Genomic DNA, 20,683 nt, shown 5'->3' on the forward strand with positions numbered 1-20,683 from the left:
ATTGAAATCTCAAACAACCATGAGTTATATTGCAAACTATTACTAAGAGACTAGATTTGGAGCAACTTTAAGCATTTACAATAGAATATTGTTTGTTTTAAGTCAATAAAACAAAAAACATACATTTTAATTCTTAGTGCCAGAAAAGATTACTGGCTACCTAAATTTGGAGAGTGAGGTATAAGGCTTGGAGAGTGGCAAACAGGGAGAACAAAAATATTCCAAACTTAAAGTAGGAGTGATAGTTATAGCCTCCTTGTGTTTATATGAAAAAAAATATAATTATGTACTTTACAGAGGTGAATTTTTGTGGTATATAAACTCTCAATAGAGTGGTTAAAACTAAATTCTGATGAAACCATGCAGTTTGCTGCACTGTGGATGGTTCTGGATAGAATCATATTAAGTGAAGTCAGAGTGAAGAGGAGAAATCCTTGATGATTTATATCACTCATCTGTGATATAGAGACAAACAAGGGACTAGATAACAATGGCAAACCTCTGATGTAAACTTAGATTACATCCCTCAGATTACCAAGCAGCAGTGCAGAGGTTTGAGATAGAGGAGAGAGATGGACTAGAAGTAAAATTGGTGGAGGGCTGGAAACATAGTACAGAAGCACTTGCATTGCACATGACTAACCCCCAGGTTTGATCTTGGTGTCCCCTGAACACCACTACAGAACCAGGCTTAAACCTTGAGCATTGTGGCCCCAAATGAAAACAAATTGTGGTCCCACTTATTTATAGTTATCCAAGTGAGATTCCTTTCTCTATATTCAAATAAAAAACCTTTTGTTTGTTTTTTGGGCCATACCCAGAAGTGCTCAGGAATCCTCCTGTGGGCTCAGGGACCAAATGTGAAGCCTGGGTTTGAGCCCTAATTGACAGTGTGCAAGACAAGGTCCCTACCTGTTGTATTATCAATCTGGCTCTATACTTAAATACATTTTTAATCTTTTTGATCTTATATTCCTTAGTTGGGGGCGGGGCACTGTCCATCCTGGGTCAGCTGTGTGCAAGGCAAATACCCTATGGCTATGCTATCTCTCTGGCCCCACAAAATGATTTTTTTGTTTGTTTTTTTTTTTGGGCCACACCCGGCATTGCTCAGGGGTTACTCCTAGCTGTCTGCTCAGAAAAAGCTCCTGGCAGGCACGGGGAACTATATGGGACACCGGGATTCGAACCAACCACCTTTGGTCCGGGATCGGCTGCTTGCAAGGCAAATGCCGCTGTGCTATCTCTCTGGGCCCCCCACAAAATGATTTTAAACTCAACTTCTGAGACTCTCTCCATAATCTATTTGCACAAGCATATTTGTTAACTTTTTATCTCTATTTCAGGAAAAAAGAAACTTTTATTTACTTTCTTAACAAAAATTTTAGCAAAAATTTTAACTTTATCATTTAATATGTGGCATTTGAGGTAATATTAAAAAAAGATGCCTTTCATTATAGCAGGATTTGGAATGGAGTAGGAAATGTGTCTAATAATCATCTGAGTCACAAAAAGGGAAGTCCAACTATTCTAGCCTGCCAACTACAGAAAGTTTCATATATAGTCAAAATTATGGGAACAGGGAGAAAGCTTGAAGCACTGGAGTGTATGCTTTGCACTTGCAGTCTTGGGTTAGATCCTGAACAGGTATGTAAATAGAAACTGTTTCTCTGCTCCATTTTTCTCAATGAACAGAGTCCACATTCTTTGAAGTCTGCAGAGGCAGAACTCATTTTGTAGTCAGTTCCTGCATACCTGAACAGTGAGTGTGACTGAGGATGAGAGAGATGCTTAGAACCATGTAATGGGGGATGAAGAGAGGTTGGGAAGGTGACAGAGTACAGAAAGGCTGTCAAGAGTGAATCTTAAGCAGAGTCAGGAGTAACCCCTAATGAGACACTTACCTTGAACATGGCCAACCTGAGTTCTATCCCTGGCACTTTGAACACTATCAGGAGTGATCCTTGAATGCAGAGCCAGGAATAACAAGGAATGACCCCTGAGCCCTGTTGGATGTGACTCACCTCCACCCGCTTCCACCCTCCCCCCAAAAAAAGAGAAGGCAAAAAGTATCAAAAATCTCAATAAGGAGTTTGGAGTTTGGCCTTTAGGAAGTGAGGAGACATGGGTAATCTTTAAGCCAGTGATGGCAATACTCGTTTGTTTCTTCAAAATGTAACTCAGTAAGGCAGAGCAGAGCAAATCTTCCAAAGTACTTTGACTAGGCATAACAGATCCAGTGGTTATCAAGAAGTCTGTCAAGGTCAAGGTAAACTGTAAGTTGAAAACTGGGCTCAAGAATACTTCACTTAAAAAAAATTCAAGGACTACTTAAACATAGACAAGAAGGTGTACCGTGAATCTTACCTATGTCTCCATTCTTGTTTTTCGTTTTTCGGGCCACACCTGGTGGTGCTCAGGGGTTACTCCTGGCTATCTGTTCAGAAATAGCTCCTGGCAGGCACCGGGGACCATATGGGATGCCGGAATTCGAACCAACCACCTTAGGTACTGGATCGGCTGCTTGCAAGGCATACCGCTGTGGTATCTTTCCGGCCCCCCTATGTCTCTATTCTTAAAGGTTAGAATTAAATGTAAGGGGATTCAATTAAACAATAGAGAACTGGGTTAAGGGCTTAAGCAATCTTGCACATGCTGACCTGGGTTCAATTCTCCAGCACCACATATGGTCCTCTGAGCACTACCAGGAGTGATCCCTAAGCATAGAGTCAGGAATGACTCCTGAGCACTGCCAGGTGTGACCCCACCCCACCCCCCAGAGATAACTGAGTCAAAAGGAAGAAGTGTCAATGAAAAACTAATGACAAGATGGTGATGAGGTCCTTTGTTGAAGGGAACCCTCCTAAGACATAGTTGCAGATGTCAGGCTCTGGCTGCCCACTCCCGCATGAGACTGACAGCAAGTAGGGAGATGGTTCAAAGTTCTATAGCACCTACTTTAAATGCAGGAACCCTGGGTACCCCATAGCCCACTTATGGTACTGATGGTTCCTAGCACAGTCAGAAGTGGTCCTGCCCTCTAGTATGGAACTGGGAGAGAAAGCTCTGAGCACTGCCAGGTGTAGTCCAAGCTGCCTTCCTCCATAAGAAGCTACATCCCTGACAGGGCCCTATGGGGTGACTTAAAAGTTCTGGGGCTACTCTGGGCTTTGTGCTGAGGAATCACTCCTGGTAGTGTTTGAGAGACCATGCATAGTGAAGAAATCAAGTTTGGGGGGCCGGGCGGTGGCGCTGGAGGTAAGGTGCCTGCCTTACCTGCGCTAGCCTAGGAGACGGACCGCAGTTCGATCCCCCGGCGTCCCATATGGTCCCCCAAGCCAGGAGCGACTTCTGAGCGTATAGCCAGGAGTAACCCCTGAGCGTTACCGGGTGTGGCCCCCCAAAAAAAAAACCAAAAAAAAAAGAAATCAAGTTTGGGTTGGTTGTGTGAAGGCAAGCACCCTAGTAGGTGTACTATTGCTCCTGCCCTGGTTTCTTCAATTTAAAGCATCTTTGGCTTCATTGAAACTATTGTATAAATAGCTATGGCAATATTTATTAAGATGCAAGTATCTTTTTATTTTTTTAGTGGGATGCAGGGATTCGAACCTCTGTTGGTCCTGGGTCGGCTGCTTGCAAGGCAAATGCCCTACCGCTGTGCTATCTCTCCGGCCCGCAAGATGCAAGCTTCTTAAAGATCAAATGGCCATAGGATCAATATCAGTTAATTTTATAATTAATTTTAATTTGTTTTCAGTCATTTAAAACAGTGTGATTTCCAGGTTTATAATTCAAATTATAGAACTAAGTAATTTCAGAATTAATCCTAAATTGAGGTGTGGCCCCAAATTAACAGTAAATTCAGATTATTATTTAAGACCATTTTCTAATTTGGGATTGACATACTAGTAGTGACTTGATACCACCATTGAATTTGCTTCAAATAATATTAATTAGATCATTGACTTTAAAAGCTGATTTTTCAAGCACTTGAATAGAGTTGATTATTTTTTTGTCTTGTTTTGTTTTTGGGCCTCCCCCATGCTTAGAAATTGCTCCTGGCGTGGGGGGACAATATGGGACGCTGGGGGGATGGAACTGTGGTCTGTCCTAGGCTAGCGCTTGCAAGGCAGACACCTTACAGTTTGTGCCACTGCTCCAGCCCTTAGAGTTGGTTATTTTTGTAAAAGTTTCTTTTTTTACAATGAAAATTTCCAAAAGATTGAGAAAAACACCAAACCAAAAACAAAACCACAAAACTACCAATAACAAGTAAACACTAAAACATGCACTCTTAGAAAATAAAAGGAAGGGGCCAGAGCAACGGTAGGGTGTTTGCCTTGCACGTGGCTGACCCAGGAAGACCTGGGTTTGAACCCCGGCATCCCATATGCCCCCCCCCCCCCAGCCAGGAGTGATTTCTGAGCGCATAGCCAGGAGTAACCCAGAGCATCACTGGGCAGGGGTGGTGAACACGCGGCTCTCAAGCCGCATGCGGCTCCAGGCCAAAATGAATGGGGCTCTTTGCCTTTTATCATTATTTTGTATACTATGGCTCTTTGCCAATTTTGGATTTTGTTCTGCTGCTTCTGAGGAGGGACCTCTGAGGAGAGATCTCTGAGCGCTGAGTCCTGCCCCCAGGCTGCGTCCTCCCGTCTCCCATCCCTCGGAAACAACTGCACGGGCCAGTGAGCAGGGGGACCCGGGTGTCACATGTTGTGTCACATCTTGCCGTTAGTTTTTAGTGTGGAGGACGCAGCACACCCTCACCATCACTGCAGAATTTTTACCCTCACTCAGAATGGCAAAATGCAATATGTGTTGAATAGATTATTGTTAAAATTAGATGCTTTTGTGTGAGTGTCTGTTTTGGCAGGTCACTGTGTGGTGTGGCTCTCTGACTCTCACAGTTTAAAATTTTGGCTCTTTGTGTCGAACTTGTTCGCCACCCCTGATCACTGGGTGTGGCCCAAAAACCAAAAACCAAAAAAAAAAAAAAAAAAAAAAGAAATCAGTGACTAAAACTAGTTAGTTTTTCTTTTCACTTTGCCTTTTGATTTATACATTTTTACATTTACACTCCCAGAATGAAAGGCTTCATTCCTTTGGAAGGAAACTGTCTATGGGGTTATGCTAATTTGTTGCTGAGTGCTCAAATCTGCTTATTCAGCACAGACTTGATTTGTTTTAGTTATAGAAGTTCAAAGATTTATAGTTGGCTGCTCCCTGCAGTTGTCACTTTACTGCTTATACAAACCTCCTATATTCTTGATCATTACTGACAAATTGCCTGCTCAGGGACACTGCTAAATGAAAAATGTCTTCATAATAAAACACTGTTCATACTAATGCAACCCCTCTCTATCTGTGTTTTACTGGTGTGGGAAGGATGTCAGAGATGGGACCCAGAAGGAGCGTGGACCTTACATAAAAAGTGTGGACACTACTATTGAACTATTTTTTCAGCCAAACTACTGTAGCAAGCTGACTAAAACCCCACAGGAGTAGGAGAGCAGGTAAGACCACCCCCTGTGGTTGGGTCCATTCCACAAACCCCTAAATTGTGGCTGACTCCCCAAGGTACGCTTGAGGAACACTGATTTGGGCAGAGGTTCCCTTCTCCACAGAGATGCTACTGGGAGGAGCTCAGGGAATGCTATTCTGATATAAGGAGCTGCTTCCCTCCATCTTCTCTGAAAGCTGAGAAGCAAGCTTTTAAAATGCTATTTTTCTCTGGTTTTGACTTAAGTGAATCTGCTCTCCACAATAAAATCAATGGAAGGTATCATTTGTTTGCTAGATCTTTAGAAATGGGAAGAGAGAAGATTTGGGGAGTGGGCAGAAAAAGAGGAAAAAAAATGCTAAAGAACAGAATAAGAAATTACTGATGGCTAGCAGCTAGAGCACATGCCGAATGCTCCTATTGGAGCCCTAGGCTCCATCTTTATTACCTCATGGTCAGCACTTCGGGAGTGACCTGAACTCTATTGGATTAAGAGCCCCAAACAATAAAACAATTTATTGAGTAACTACTTTATTCCATACTCTGTGTTGCCTTTACAGATGTCAGCTTACTCTATATAGTTGTCCTGTGAAATAAAGCCTTTGTTTTATGGATGTCGCCCAGGCATAAAAACTGTGGCCTTTTGACAGACCCATTCAGCATATTTATTTATTCATTTTGGTTTGGAGTTCGCATCCCATGATGTTCAGGAGGGTTACTCCTGGCTCTTAGTTCTGTACTTGGGACATATCACAGAGGGGATGGAACTAGGCCTTCTACATGCTAGGCATACACCCAGCCCTTTGAAACATCTCTTTGGCCCTTCCATTGAGTTTAGTGGGTGGCTTTTTACTGTCTCAGAGGCTACTCCTTTGCTTCCTTTTACAATGTGAAGATATAGAAAAAGTGCAGCTGGAATAGGAAAAAAAGAGGAAGAGAGAGGGAAAGTTGGGTGAAAGAAAATATAAGAAAATAAAATGAGGGGCTAGAGAGATAGCATGGAAGTAAGGTGTTTGCCTTGCATGCAGAAGGTCAGTGATTCGAATCCTGACAATCCCATATGGTCCCCCGAGCCTGCCAGGAGCGATTTCTGAGTGTAGAGCCAGGAGTAACCCCTGAGCGCTGCCAGGTGTGACCCAAAATCCCCCCCCCCAAAAGAAAATGAAATAAAAATAAAATAGGAGCATTCTGTAATGCTGACAATTGTTATCCAAACTGGAGGTGGGCACTTTTCCAGAACTGTCAATTAGGCTAACCTTGAGCCAGCTCCTTTCTGTTTCTAAAGCCCTTATCTCCATCTTTGTCACAGCAAGAAGGTACTAATAACTAATTTTCAAAAGTTATTTGACAATTTCTCACTGTAATGATCATTCCTCATAGAAACATTATTATTTACAAAGGAGCTTTTGCCTTAGTTAGTAAGGTGAACTAGAGCCCTAACTCTCGGTAAAGGCTCCTTAGTCATGACAGGGCTCTGCAAACAGCTCTTTGAGAAGAGGATATGTATGGACATTTTCAGTTGGGAGGCCCAGCTCCTGGTTTTGCTTGGAAGCAGGAGGCTTGGATTTCTTTGTTGAAACAAGTCTCCTCAGTCCTCTTTCAGGTTCTTCTTTCTATTTATATGTTCTTGCCACACTCAGGTGGAAGTAGGAGGAATTCTTTCCCTGAGGTGCTCTTTCCTATCTTAGTAGTTATCTGATTTAAACTATGTCAGTGTCTGACTGTAGGCCTACTGTATATTTTTGCATGTAAAATATGTCTATGACATTCTGTTTTTCCTTTCATTTTAATTTAAAATATTGAAGCTTTAGCCTAAATGAATTTCTAGAACTCTGTTCTTAACTACTTGTTAGTGACCAGAACGTTATTAATCCAAGGAGAAATAGTATCGACACATTTGGCATGCTTTTTAAATATTAAATTAACTTAATTTGCAATATCCTGAATTTTGGGATTTTGTTTTGTTTTGTTTGCTCCTTTATGCTCTATTTGGTAGTGCTTAGAGCAACAGCCAAGGATCAAAGTGGTCCTCCTCATGAGCACTTTGACTGTCTTCTTGACTTTTGTAGACTCTATGCTAGTCCCTGTCCCCTACCTCTGTTAAATTTCTAAGTTGAAGCTGTGTGTGTATGTGTGTGTAGGGGGGTGTGCTGTTAGGCCACACTCAGCATTTACACCTGACTCTGTGTCAGGATCAAGCTGTGCTTGAGGAACCAGCTGCATGTTAGCAAGGTGAAATCTTAATTCCTAAAGTGATGTTATTAGGTGGAACTTTTGGGAAGTGAAAAGGAATTACTGGCCTTATAAAAAGGACCCACAAAACACCCTTCTCTTTTTCAAAGTGAGGATAGAACAGGAAATCAGCAGTCAGAAGCCCAAATGAGGACCTTCACTAGACACCAGAATTTTTTGACACCCGGACATGGGACTTTTGGCTTACAGCAGTGAGAAAAATACTTGTGTTGATTAAACTCCCCCAATTTATTGTAATTGTTATAGTAGCCCAAACACACCGAGATAGGTACTTTTTTTTAATACATTGCATATAATATTATGGGAAATAGTTTCTTAAGCAAATTAAAGTGAATGTAAAGTCAGATCCGTGTTCCATATGTAAAATATTTTTGAGATATATAATATGTAGATATATAATAACTGGATATTGTAAATCTTGAAAATGACTTAAAAGTTTAAGTCCTTTTTCTTATTTTATTTTTTCTTATTCTTGACAACCATTTAATTTGCTAGGACTTAAGTTATGATGTGCTAGCAGATCCACCGTGGATGTACCAGTAATTCTAAATCTTCTACTCTGATGGGGATTAATGGCTCATGAATCATTATTGTGAAAATAAAAGGCCTTAAAGTACCTTCAAACTCTGAATAATCAGAACAAAGAAGGGAAATAAAACTTCTTGTGCTCAAGAAAACTTTTGTTCATGTTGTTTTGGTTTGCCTTCATCTTGGGGTCACACATTGTTGACCTTGTCCTTGTACTTAGGAATCATTCTTGGCAGGGCTTGGTGACCATAAGGTGCAGGGATCAAAAACAGAGTGGCAACATCGAAGGCAAGGACATTTATGAAATGCAACATTCAAGGAAAGATACAGTTACACTATAGGCAACTGCCACCTCAACATTCCAAGTGAGAGGCAATCAATAGGGGTCCAACTAATCAATTCATTAAAAAGTTGGAGACCAAAGAGCTAAACTTTGGTTGCAAAATGCTTGGGTTTAGTTCCTACACCTCTGGGAGAGGACCCCACATACAGAACAATGAGCTCTCGAGCACCGATGAGTATAGCCCAAAGACAAAACTAAAGTTTTTCTTCATGCTAGGGTCACTCCTGATGGTATTTGGGGGATGCCTCATGGAACTGGGAATCAAACTCAGGTCTCCCACAGGCAGAACATGCTCTCCAGTTCTTTGAAGCTATCTTCTTATTCCCTACCTACTCCCATTTTTAAAGGCTTTAATCAAAGAAAACAAACTTCATTATTCCTGCTCCTTTCAAAAGAGTTTGCTGTCATCATTTTGGTATTTTGGATTCTTAACTACCTGCTAACAAATTTTCTTTGAGGCAAGTCTCATCAGGAAACACACCCTTGTTATCAGCTGCAAAGGCCTGCCTGCTGCCTCTACAGCCTATTCTTATTCCTCCAGGCTCTTTTCTCCCTGCTCCAGTGGCTCCACTCCTGGCAAGTCTGAACAAATCTGTTGGACAAAGAACTTCCGGGGGCTTTACCCTTCCTGTCTGAAAAGAAATCACTGCAGACACACCACCAGAATAATCCTAACTCAGTTATGACTCAGCTCTTCATGACCTATGTTCTTTCTCTGTGAAGCTGCTGGTCTGGCCCTATTTGTGGATACATTTGCCCCTCTCTTCTCCAGCCTCAAGAGGGAAAAATCCCATTTGAGAGAAATAATTTGAAGAGTTTATCATAAACTTACTGCCATATAAAATACTTCTCTATTTCCCCCAACTCAGTGTTACTTTTCCTCAATCTATTCTCGGGATGTTTCTCCCTTTCCTCAATTTTTGGGGGGGTCTGAGGTTTTCTATGTAAAAGTACATCAGTTGAATTAATTAGGATTTTTTTTTCAAGCTGAATTTTTTTTTTCTTGTTGAGATATTTTTCTTCATTGCAAAATGAAAGTTTTGATGTATATTAAGTATAAATTTAATTATTTTAAAGGACATTTCCACTTTTAATCTTACCGTGGAATGTGACATAAGTGGCTTCAGGAGGAAAAAAATCTGCTGATTGAAAAAGCTTACAAAAGCCTTACATGAAGCTGCAAAATGCTGAAGGGGGCACCCGTGTTTCAGTAAAGGAGAAGATATTAAAGACAGAACAGAAATGCTTGGTACCAAATGCAATCTGTTGATATTCTTTTAAGAAATCAGTTACTTTTCTTAAAAAATAAAAAAGAGGGAAAAGAAAAAGATAGTCTACCTAAAACATTCCTGCTATTTTCAGAGATCTGGGACAATCCAGAACACAGTCATTTTCAAAGAGAAGGAAATAGGTTTCATTGAATCCATTCCTATGACTTGCATTTTCTTTGATAAGCATGTGAAGCTGCCTAGAATTCATTTTCCAGATGGAAAATAGCAGGGATATTGGCTAAGCACTCAAGAGGTTGGATTCCAAGTGAAAGGCAAGTATCATACACACTCATTGCACTGAGCATGCTAGTCAAAAATTTCACATTCCAAATGCACAAGAATGCATGCACTGAGCACACACACCCCGCCCAACTCTGCACCCAGATGGCTCTCTGCACACAAGTCTTAACACAGCTACAACAGAGCATGCTCCCAAGCCTTGAAGCATCAACAATCACCAGTCTTGGCCCATAAACTGTCAGAAGATGCTAACGTAGCAGTGGAAAAGGCCATCCCACCGCCACTCCAGAAAACTTCCTTGGAGTCCCAGTAATGTGAAGGAACGCCCCCAACTCCCGCCTACTAGCCCCTCAACTGCTTCCAGCTTTTCTCTTCCAGATCAGTTGAAACTTGATCCGGAGAGGAAGCCAGGTCTGCTGCTCAGTAGTGACCTCTAGTGAACAACTGCTCTAAATAGTTCTACTTTCTGGTTTCCAAGTCTTTTCATTTTCTTTTTTCCATCCATTTTGTTGTAAATCGACTTTTTTTGGTTGACTGTGTGCGTAACCCAAGCAGGCCAATTTAAAGCTCTAACTTCAAAGTCAGCCCTTGATAAAAAACTGGAATGGCTCAGGGTCGGCCAATTGTTATCTGGAATTCTATAGATAATTAACTAAAACTCAGGGCTCATTTGTCCTCGGGAGTTTCAGCAGGCAAGGTCATTCTCAGGTCCTACTTGTTTTTTGCTGCTAGTCTCTTCTGTTTTTGTTAAGTGTGGGAGAAGTTTGGATCATTTCCCTAAAATTTCATTTGACTGTGAAAAAGACACTTGAATTCCTATTTGGCCTTGCAGGGTGCTGGACCATGCCTTTTGAGCATCTGCTTGGTCCAGTCTTGACCAGAAACACTTGCTCTTGTGAAAGTCAGAAACCTTGCCTTTTCCACTTTTTTGATAAGATGTGTAGACTCAATCCACAAAGGGGACAGAGGTCTTACCCCTACCCTCACCCCTTTTGGAGTTGATAATTTCATGGGGCAATCACTGAAACCTTCTGTTATCTCTCAGTCTTCTGTCCATCCAACTCCTTTACTGGAAGATCTCTGCTCTCCAATCCTTCTTGTATTTGTTCACTTTCAACCTTCATGCAGTACCCATCCATTAAGTCACAACTCCCTTTAAATTTGAAACTCACCTGAAAGCCCACCACCTCTTCCAAGGAGCATCTCCTGATAAAGGGGATGAAGAAATCTCCCAAACATAAGACAAGAACACACACTCTCCTCCAGCCAAATCAACAATGAAATGCACACAAAATTAAACATTCTATGCTTTGGAATTATGTGCACCTATGAGGGAAATGAGATAAATTTTATACCAATCACCAATAAATCATTTCAGATATTCCCTTTTTTAAGCTATTATTCTTTTATTTTACATATGTATATATATTTGGGGGGGTTTGGGTCACACCTAGCACACTCAGGAGTTACTCCTGGCTCTGTGCTTAGAAATTGCTCTTGGCAGGCGGGGGAACCATATGGGATGTCGAGATTTGAACCACTGTTCATCCTGGATCGGCTGCGTACAAGGCAAATTTCCTATGGCTGTGCTCTCTCTCTCTGGCCCCACGTTTCCATTATTTTTAAATCTTGGGGACCTCAAAAGTCCTCTAAAATGCTGTCTTCTCTCTCTCTCTCTCTCTCTCTCTCTCTCTCTCTCTCTGTCTCTCTTCTCTCTCTCTCTCTCTTCTCTCTCTTTCTCTCATTCTCACTCTTTCCCTATCTCACTGATCCTTCTCTGCAAATCACTTTTCTCAGCTTCTGGAATGCTCTGTTTAAGGGTATACTATACAGGAATATGGATACAGCAAAAGGAAGTGGTGGTTATAATTTTTTTGTGATACATCAATTACCTAGGAAGGACTGCATTTGAGATTGACAAATGCCTTTTCCACTTACTTTTCTCACTCTAAGGCTTTAATAATACCATGCTATATACGTTTGGATAAACATACCTGCTACCATTGATACAAGGGAACAAAATATTCCAGGGAAGGATTTTGCTGAATAAAATCCTTGGGGGAAGAGGGTCCCAATAAGACTCAATGTTCAGCCTCAAACAAAGCAGCTGAACAAAGGTTTGCAAAGAATATGAGACCAGTGACTGTCATATAGGAAACAGAAACAGACATGCTCACTGTCCTAAATACTGCTCTGTTTGTGCAGGCAGGGTTAAGACCACTTTAAGGAGGGCTGAGAGACTTGTGGCATAAAATGACCAGAATGAGGAGAAACACAGATGAAATGGTAGCAGCTGGCAATTAGAACATGGCATCAAACACCACTGCCACAGAAGCTTTCTAGCTATAAAGCCACGCTATGCAACCTTCAAGCAAAAACATTACTGATTTTGTGGTTATAAAAACGTACCTTCCACTGCAGAACTCAGTTTTATGACACCTTGAATAAAAACAGAAAGTGGCAGTTATATCAAGGCCCCAAGTTACTTTTCTCAGTCTTCTCATGATGTACGCATGCTCAGATTGGGATCTGGTGGTGGAGGTGGGTAGGAGGGAGGCTGGATGTTAAGAGTATGACTGAAATATATCAACTTTAAGACAGAAAATAGTTTTGTTTTTTAATTTGGGTCATACTTCATGATGTTTAGGGCTCCCTAAGGTTCATTGTTTGGAGGTTCACTACCAGCAGTGCTTGGGGTATCATGTGGTATCAAGAATTCAATCTGGGCTCTCACATGCAAAGTATGTATCCAGATCCTCTCACCTTTGAACTATTTCCTTTTTGCAAAATAAATTTGAATTCTTGATTAGATCTCATGATTGTCTTTATCCTCCTGGCCCCAAAAGACATTTTGAAAGTGTTTTTTTTTTTTTTTTTTGCATTAAGTGGTCTTAAGGTTTTTAGGTGAAACTTCACTTAACATAGCATCAGTTTCTAGTACTTGCTGTTTAATACTATTTATGGAGATATTTTATATTTGTTGAGATAGGAACCATGGGGATGGGGAGATAACTCAAAGGGTTGGAGCACATGCTTTGAATTATGAAGCAACAGGTTTGATCCTTGGATACCACATGACATCCTGAGCACTGCTGGAATTCCTCCCACTCCCCCTCCAAGAAGAAAAATTAAAACCAACAAAACGACCAAAACCAGCCACCACCACCATTAAACTTACGGTAAAATTTAGCAACTATCTTCTCTGAGAGCCTAATGAAAGGAGTCTAATTGTTCCTGAAGCATCCAGATAGTTCCCTAGATTTGGGAGTTATGGTCCCATCCAGTGAATTAAATAGTGAAAATGCCAAGCTAGACGAAATTGTATCTGTTCCAATAATTTTATTTAAAAATCATTTTTTTTAAGTCAGAGCATTATATAGCAGCAATATTCCCCAATTCTGTTTGGGAAAGATAGCCATGTTACTGGAGGCTGAATAAAATGTCTACAGTTTTTCTTTCAAACTGGAGGGATTTCAAATTTAAAATAAAAACAAACCCGTTTCAATGCTTAATCATCAAATTGGTATCAGCATGAGCATCATGATTAGAACAGGTCTTGTTTTCAAGGAGACGACACATGGTCCATGATTAATTGTTAATGAACCAGCTATTAAATATAATTTTTTTTTTTGCAAAAATAGTAGTGTCCTGTTAGCTTAATGAAAAATTTTAGAGGGAATGACATACATATGCAGGTGTGTCCATGGTAAATTTTACTGAGATATAATCTATAAATAATAATAAAATAGACTATATTCTATTATAAATTTTATATAGCATTCATTTTACAAAATGCTTTTTAAAATATTAATTTGGATAAACTCTTATCCATAGGGAGCAATTCAACTTAATTTGATAAAACCTAGCATGAAATTGAGCCCTAATATACTATTTGTTTCTAATACATTTGTCATTATTACCTTTAATCTCATCTATTGATACATAATTTTTTCACTTTAACATGATTTATTTTCCTTAAGTTAGAACTGCTTTCACCTTCAATTGGATATAAATACTCCATTATTGATTTCAAACCAGCTTGGTATTATTGAGTATAGAACTGTGCAGAGATGGTCAATAGCAACATTTTAATATAATATTCTTATAACCTAAGTAAGGTGGATGGAAATAAATTTAAGATCACAGCAGTGTTAACAACTGCCACTCAAAAAAGGAACAACAGCATTCTCTGATCAATGTATAGAAAGAAACAATGTCTCTGTAAATCAAATAAGAACATCCTAAGAAATTCTTATGGGAGTTGTAGATAGGGATGGATGAAAGCCTAGGAATGAGTAAGGAGGAAGAAAGTGAATTAAAGAACAAAATTTTGATGTTAAACTCTATTTATAAATATTTTAATAAAACTATTAGTGATTTACTAGTTTCTAATTTTCTTGAACCCAATAAACTTTTCCATAAAGTAAGCCAATTCTGCACAATGCAAAGGAACCTGAATATGGTGAAAATCTACAATTAATACATTAGTTAAATCTAGTTAGATAGTTAATAAGAATATTACACAAAATACAAGGGAGAAAATATTTATTTTATCTTATATTGTGATAGTCAAATAATTTGAACATTTAAGAAGTGATATTGATGCTAAAAAGCTACATGTAATAATGCTCACTTACTAGAACACACAACAGACATTATTTGGTGAGTGACTGACATTGACATTGCCTGTAATTTAGGATAAACCATAGCATATATATAGATGGTTATCTGTACACATCTATATACATACACAAACACAATGAATCCTATCATCCTCGATCCTCATTTAATTTTTTAAAATCTAGAGAAACACTTAATAATAAAATTGAAAGAAAATAGGAAAAGAAAACCAGCTATTCTTCCTTCTATTTGATGACCTATGTAGCCAAATTCCTAATCTTGTGGGCTATTTGTGCATTCTTCTAGTAAGGCAGAGTCAATCACATACCAGGGATACTTTCTGCATGGCTCTCTATTAAAAACAATTATTCTACCGGCTTTTTCTCTTGTAATGATTAGTTTCAAGTGATATAAAATAATTCTTAGGAAATAGGACCAGGTTAAAATAATTCAAGCCAAAATGTGAACAACTATGACATCTTCCAGTGACATCTTATTGCTGAATGCCTATCAATTTTAACCCAATTGAGAAGGCAGTTGAAAAAACAGGTCTATTGAAATTATTAGGATAGGTCTCCCCAAGATGTGAGTCAGGTCACTTTACTATGCAGGGTTTTTCAAACTGAGAATTTTTTTTATTTTGCTTTTTGGGCCACATCCAGTGACGCTCAGGGGTTACTTCTGGCTATGCACTCAGAAATCGCTCCTGGCTTGGGGGACCATATGGGACGCAGGGGGATCGAACCGTGGTCCATCCTAGGCTAGCGTGGGCAAGGCAAGATAGATGCCTTACTGCTTGAGCCACCATTCTGACCCCTCAAACTGAGGTTAATTGAGATCCTACAAGCTCAAAAGAAACGTGTCGAGGCATGCAGCATGCATGTCTCCATTATCAAGGCACACTCCAGATGTGTTTTTTTTAGCTTTCCTGGTGCAGTACCTAATTTTCCTCCCAAGAAATATTTCAGCCAGAAGGCCCGTTGGAGAAGTCAATCATTGACCCTTGCATGGATTACTGGCTATATTTCTGACATGGCTGTGACATTACATTTCTCTTTTTCTTTTATTTGATTTTTGTCTCCTTTTCTACTACAGAAATTCGGCCTTAGCTATCCTGCAGTCACAAAGAAATTTCACTACCAAAGAAAGCCCGCCAAAAGCTCTCCGCTGGCTAGTTTAGTTGTAACTCTTAGATCGAGTATAGCCTGGTGCCAGCAGCTTGTTTTTCTGGGTCTAGCTCCATGATGGTAAACAATAATTTCCATCCCCCCAAAAATCCATCTTCCGGCCACTGCAAAAACATTTTTTCCAGAACCTTCTTCTCTCCTCTTGTTTCTTGAAAAACCCGTTTTTTTGCTAACACAAAAACCATCTCCAGCTCATGTTTTGCCTTACCTCTAGCAGGGCTCTTTCTCACCTACATTGGGTAGTTATTTTAGGGTCCGGTATCATTGTGTTGTCCCTCCTAACGATCCTCTGTCCTTTATTTTCCCTGAAGACACCTTGAATACCAGAATTGTGCTTAAAATGTCATCAGCTGAAAAGTAAAATTTGTCTCTCGTCTCATAGACGTGGGTCCCCATACAGTGCATTTTGTGTGGTCTCAATTATTTCATATTTCATATTCATCTGCCTTGTGTACCTGCTTTCTTCCGTGAAGGTTTTTCTGACCCCACTAAGGTTTTGCTTAGGGATGCAAGACTTCTGCAGCAGAAACGTTTACAAAAATCAAGGATCCTACACAGAATTAAAGTGCTTATCAGAAATATTCTTTCAGTCAGAGATACCTCTCTATATGGCAGAACAAACATCTAAAATGAAAGAACCTCTGCTTTCTATCATATGAGTCATCCCTACTTCTGCATAGATACCCTGGGCTAATTAAACATGATCTTTTCTCCTGCTAATCTATATGATGTACTTTTGATTACTCAACCAGTCTAAGAAGATACTAGAGGTATTTCTTTTCCTCCTTATAGGGCTTATCTTTATCAGCTTTGTCTTTCTTCAATTTCCTTTAACATTGTGAAAAGAGACTAACTAATAGCCCTAAAGAAAGGCGTTCCCCAATTTCCTTTTTCCCTAACCTCTTCTTTTGGTATGTAAAAGTCCACCTGGATTACAGGACCTTCTCCCACACTGGTGGATTTGATTCTGGATAATAAAGGGAGAGCAGTTCTGGCTTTGGGGAGGTGGGACATGGAGAGATCACATGGCAGAGAGGCCATGAGGCAAAAAGCAGGCTGACTCCAGTGAATCTGTCCTAACTGCTTGGTGTATTATTTCTCCACTACTACCCTGCTTCATTGGCCCTAATGAAGGGGTTAGAAACACAGCATGTGGGGTGGTCTCACCACTCATGGATATTATTATTTTACAACTGGACCCAGAGACCCAAGAAAACCGCAACGATGGTGAGTGACTTTACCCTCTGGTAGATTATCATTATGAGAGCCCCTCAAGCTTGACTGAATGTGCTGTGCCTTTAAATGGAACATTAGTGCACATGGCTCTTGTTTTGAATGAATTTATGTTGCTCTGGTTCATTTACCTGCATTGCTCACTCTGGACTGTACTTGCCAGGCTCTCTAGAGATTCTTTTGCATACATGCTACAAGAGGGGTAGAGTGCCTTCTCAGTGGTGATGAATTCTCCAACTAACGGCCTTCCCAGAGCTGATAATTTATCGTTTACTACTGGCACTAACCCCCCATTTTCCACCAACGATGATAAGCCAGCTACCACCTCTGTAGACTTGAGTCTGAAAACAGCTTAACCAGAGTTACCTCTGGGCCCCAAGCTCTGAGTCAGGTGAACAAACTGGTGCTGGCCACCCAAGTCCTGGGCACTGTCAAATGGTTCAATGTCCAGAATGGTTACAGATTTATCAACAGAAATGACACCAAAGAAGATGTCTTTGTTCACTGGACAGCTATTAAGAGAAAACAATCCCAGGAAGTTTCTGGGTAGTGTTGGAAATAGGGAGACTGTGGAATTTGATGTTATGAAAGGAGAGAGAGGTAAGTTACTAAAGTATCTGGATCTGACAGAATGCCAGTGAAAGGTAGCAGGTATGTTCCTAATCGACATAGATTCTGTAGATGCATCACCTGGCCTCTCTTAGCTAGAGGACACCTTAGGCAGGACAGAGAAGCAGGCAGTGAAGGTGAGAGAGTTGAAGACTATTGGCAGCATCCCAGACTCGGAAATCAACCATCTTTCTTCTACCAGAGGCACTTTTTGCCAGGACCACAGCCCACCTCCTCCCACCTGCATGAGCTTATTGAGGAGACACCTAGCAGTCACTACAAAAGATGAAGAATCCAAGCCCAGCTGAAGCCCAATGGAGGAGAAGCTGTTTTCAGAATCTCTTGTAACTTTCTCCTAGGCCAGTGGCCAGCAACCTTTTTTTTTTAACTGAGCCAAATCTCGCCAAAACCATGGTTGAAATTTATTTTGAGAGCCACACAGGGCGCTCACTGACAGAGGCTAGGAGCAGAGTCCTGACTCCTGGCGCTGCTGCCTGGCACACAGAAGAGCCAAAATAAAAGTGTAAAGAGCCAGAGCCACTTCTGTGTGCCGGGTGGGCGCTCCAGGAGTCAGGACTCTGCTCCTAGCCTCTGTCAGTGCACGCCCTGTGTGGCTCTCAAAATAAATTTCAATCATGATTTGGCGAGATTTGGCTCAGTTGAAAAAAAAAGTTGCCGATCACTGGCCTAGGCTAATCTCTTGACTCTATTTGCATTGATCACTATATTGCTGGTTAAATTGTGGTTTGTTTTTTTTGTTTTTGTTTTATTTTGTTTGTTTTTGAGTCACACCCGGCAGCGCTCAGGGGTTACACCTGGCTCTATGCTCAGAAATCGCTCCTGGCAGGCTCAGGGGACCATATGGGATGCTGGGATTCGAACCACCAACCTTCTGCATGCAAGGCAAACACCTTACCTCCATGCTATCTCTCCGGCCCTAAATTGTGCTTATCTGTATAGATCTTTTTGTTTTGTTCTAAGCTCCACGGCAAACAGAAAATTTTGTATCTAACTTTAATGGTTTAATATTAGTTTGCACAATTCTGGGAAAATTCATAATGTTAGAGTTTTAAAAATTTTCAGCTATTCTAGTGAATGTTTCTCAATTGTTATGATGTTTTATTGTGTATTATAAAAATGTTTTCACAAATTTATTTACAAACTGTATATATCTCTGCAAAACTGTTGTGATTTTGTTTAGAGAAGCTTATGGGAAGGAACTGAGACGTTCTAGATTCGTATTAGAGTGCTTATTGTAAGAATGTTTAAGAACTTTTAAATTAAGTATATCTGCAGAAAGGTTCTAATGTTTATGCTCAGATAAGTATAGGAAAATTTTGTGACATGTATAAGATATGTAAAGAAATGGGAAAGGCTGATTGTTTTGAGAATGATGCATACAATTTAAACTTTGATGCTTTGAGTTCTGATCTGAGGTTCCAGCCTCTGGCAGAGAAAAGTAGAAAAATAGTTTTGTAACTTTTCTCATTTTTTTTTTGTTTCAAACAGAAAAGATGCAAATATTTTTATTTTACATAAAATAATTTTCTGCCTAATTCAAGAGGTCTTAGTGATTTTGGTCTTTGTATTTTGCAATGTTATTTCTTTTCTACCTCCTAATTAGGCCATTTGGTGCTCCCTCTCGTTTGAATTCTTTTTTTTTTTTTTGGGCCACACCCAGTAATGCTCAGGGGTTACTCCTGGCTATGTGCTCAGAAGTTGCTCCTGGCTTGGGGGACCATATGGGACACCGGGGGATCGAACCGCGGTCTGGTCCGTCCAAGGCTAGCGCAGGCAATCAGGCACCTTACCTTTAGCGCCACCGCCCGGCCCCTCGTTTGAGTTCTTACTAACCAGTAAGATCTTCCTACAACTAGCTCTTTCTCTTTACTCCTATCAAATTTCCTCAGAAAGTCCTTCCTTGATTAGCGTTGCTTGATGTAATACATTTTGAAAAGTGTGTCACTGGATAATTTCATGACTGTGCAAATACCACAAAGTGTACTTACACAAACTTAGATGGCAGAGCAGTTTCACACTTCATAATTTATTGATATAATCTACCGAGAGCATTACTGCATATCTAGAGTCTGTCGCTGATGGGAATTTTAAGAGACACATTACTACATTTAGAGGAAACAATCTAGTAACAATCTAGTCCAATTCTCCTTTTACCTGTTTTTTAATAGTAGTTACTACTACTTGAAGTTATCTTATTAATTCATTGTAAGGTGAACCTAGCTATCAACCCCAAACAAAGGTGTTCCTCCAACTGACTTCCTCTTCCTGGTAATCTCTTCCTTTGATATGTAAAAGCACACCTGGATTACTAGACCTTCAAGTTTTGGGAATTAGTTTGAATAAAGAAAGGAGTTCTGGCTTTGGCTTGGCAAAGAGGCAGCACATGGCCGAAAGGCTTTGAGGCAAAAAGCAGACTGACTCCAATGAATCTTTTAACTGGCTTGGTATTATTGCTCTGCTGCTACCCTGCTTTATCAGACCTGTCCACCTAAGGGGTTAGAAACAAGGTGCCTAGGGGTGGGGTGGTTTCACCTACTCATGGATGACTATATTACTTGTTTATATCAGTTCATAAGAGCAGGGACCTTGTCTAGCCTATTCTTGTTACTGTTTTGACGAGACAGTAATGCCTGACATAGAGTAATACATAATGAATATTTATTAAATGTATAAGGATTAATTTCAAAGTGTTTCCAAATAAAGTAAAATAAAATAAACTCCAGCAAATGTAATTCAAACAAATCATCTTTGTTTTTGTTGGAGTGGTGATTTAGGGCACCATCAGTACTGTAGGATACTGCCTGCTATGTGTTTGGAAGATCATTATACTCATAATTGGGATTATGAGGTATCAAGAGTAGAACATATGGTTACA

General features: G+C 40.1%; 1 protein-coding gene across 6 annotated transcripts in view; it reads right to left on the bottom strand.

The window, feature by feature from the left end:
• Positions 1–20,683, bottom strand: part of DLGAP1 (DLG associated protein 1) — an 882,390-nt gene that overhangs the window by 113,228 nt on the left and 748,479 nt on the right. For 3 of the 6 annotated variants that reach the window (XM_049770001.1, XM_049770004.1, XM_049770003.1), the window contains one exon: positions 12,548–12,577. The exons of the other annotated variants lie outside the window; for them this stretch is intronic. In XM_049770001.1, the coding sequence (XP_049625958.1) occupies positions 12,548–12,577 (30 nt within the window). The remainder of the gene's footprint in view (positions 1–12,547; positions 12,578–20,683) is intronic. 6 annotated transcript variants of the gene reach the window in all.

This window comes from Suncus etruscus, chromosome 3, assembly GCF_024139225.1.
Source record: "Suncus etruscus isolate mSunEtr1 chromosome 3, mSunEtr1.pri.cur, whole genome shotgun sequence".
Classification (NCBI taxonomy): domain Eukaryota; kingdom Metazoa; phylum Chordata; class Mammalia; order Eulipotyphla; family Soricidae; genus Suncus; species Suncus etruscus.